This window comes from Triticum aestivum, chromosome 7B (assembly GCF_018294505.1).
Source record: "Triticum aestivum cultivar Chinese Spring chromosome 7B, IWGSC CS RefSeq v2.1, whole genome shotgun sequence".
Lineage (NCBI taxonomy): Eukaryota > Viridiplantae > Streptophyta > Magnoliopsida > Poales > Poaceae > Triticum > Triticum aestivum.
This window is the reverse complement of record NC_057813.1, coordinates 376,246,327-376,247,851: the sequence shown is the minus strand read 5'-3', so window position 1 is coordinate 376,247,851 and position 1,525 is coordinate 376,246,327. Positions and strand designations below refer to the sequence as shown.

Below are 1,525 nucleotides of genomic sequence, written 5' to 3'. Positions count from 1 at the left end.
AGAACTTTGTGTAACAACTTCACCGAGTACCAATCAAATTATGAATTTCACCCTCAAGATCAAAGGTGGAGATTTGTACCGAAAGCCACTAGCAACATGCGTCACCATGGCCATCAACTCTTTAGAAGAAACGGTCCTCGACTCCTCATCATCACCAATTTCAGTTTGTGGCTCAAATTATGCATTTTACCCTCAAGATCAAAGGTGGGGATTTGTATTGAAAGCCACTAGCAGCACGAGCCCATCAACTCTGTAGAAGAACGGTCCTCAACTCCTCATCATCACTAATGTCTGGCTGATCCTTTCATCACAGATCCATAAAGTCCTAAACTTAAGAGCTAGAGTTTGGAGGTAAACTCCTAATAAACCATCTATTGCTTAGCGTTACGAGATAAACAACTAAATCTAAATGCACTAGTACTTGGGAGCTGGTAGATTCAGCAGGACATGGGACGACGGCAATCGATCACCTCAGTAGTCCTCCTCTTCGGAGGAGTAGTCGCCGGTGAGGAGCTTCCGGCCGACCTCAAATAAGACGAAGGCGTCGATGCTGGCGTACTGGATCTGCTCTTGGGAGAGGCGGCAGGCGTCCCACGGCCCCATCCTGACCCTGCGTGGCTTGTTGAGGTTGGCCCCCATGACGACGCCCGCGACGCCCTTGAGCCCCGCCTGGCGGAGCCACGGCCTGCGCATCTCGTCGGCCGCGAGGTTGCGCAGGTCGACGGCGTTGGCGACCTCGAGGCCGTAGTCGTTGCTGAGGCGGTCGGCGTCGTCCTGCACGCCGACGCCGACGAATCGGAAGTCCGGGTTGGCGAGGAAGCGGTGGAGGGCCCGCGGGACGAAGTCGGCGTGGAGGAGCTGGAAGACGAGGCAGCGGCGGCCGACGCAGAGCTGCAGGAGCGCGACGGGGTTCTGCGCGCGGCCGTAGCTGGGGCGCCACTCGACGTCCAGTCCCACGATGAGCTTGTGGTAGACCCAGCGGTAGACGTAGCGGATCTGGCGGAGCCAGGCTTTGACGGCGTCGCCGGAGGACGTGACGGTGGCGGTGATCACGTCGTCCTCGAAGTCCACGGAGGTGACGAGCTTCTCGGCCGCCATTGCGGTTTGTGTTGGACGAGCGACAACGGTCAAGGAGTTGGGAAGAGAGATCAGAGAAGAGCAGGAACACGAGACGAGACGAAAAGAAGGCGAAAACCGAAGGAAAGGAACGGCGTCGAGAAGCGTGGCGGGGAACCAGGGCACTATTGTTGTTGCGGGATGGGAGACGACAAACGTATCGAGATATACTTTTCGGTCTTCCAAAAAAGAGACATATACTCCTACTAGGCCACGATTGGATTGTCGTATTCCGGTCGAATACACCCATAGAAAAAATCCCCCCTAGAAAACCAGGTGACCACGATTAGGTTCTTGGATTGTCGTTTTATGGTTGTAATAATTATACCGGTTTTTCCTAGTTAGGCATCTCCAAAACCGACCCTTAAAACACCCTTATATGTTTGAACCATAAAAGTCATCTAGTTCG

At 54.2% G+C, this 1,525-nt stretch overlaps 1 protein-coding gene across 1 annotated transcript; it reads right to left on the bottom strand.

Annotated features, from left to right (window-relative positions):
• Positions 1–255: 255 nt before the first annotated feature.
• Positions 256–1,263, bottom strand: LOC123158726 (Werner Syndrome-like exonuclease). Its single transcript, XM_044576610.1, has one exon. It carries the CDS (start codon positions 1,096–1,098, stop codon positions 472–474), a length of 627 nt encoding a protein of 208 aa, XP_044432545.1. The 5' UTR covers positions 1,099–1,263; the 3' UTR covers positions 256–471.
• Between the last annotated feature and the right edge of the window lie 262 nt (positions 1,264–1,525).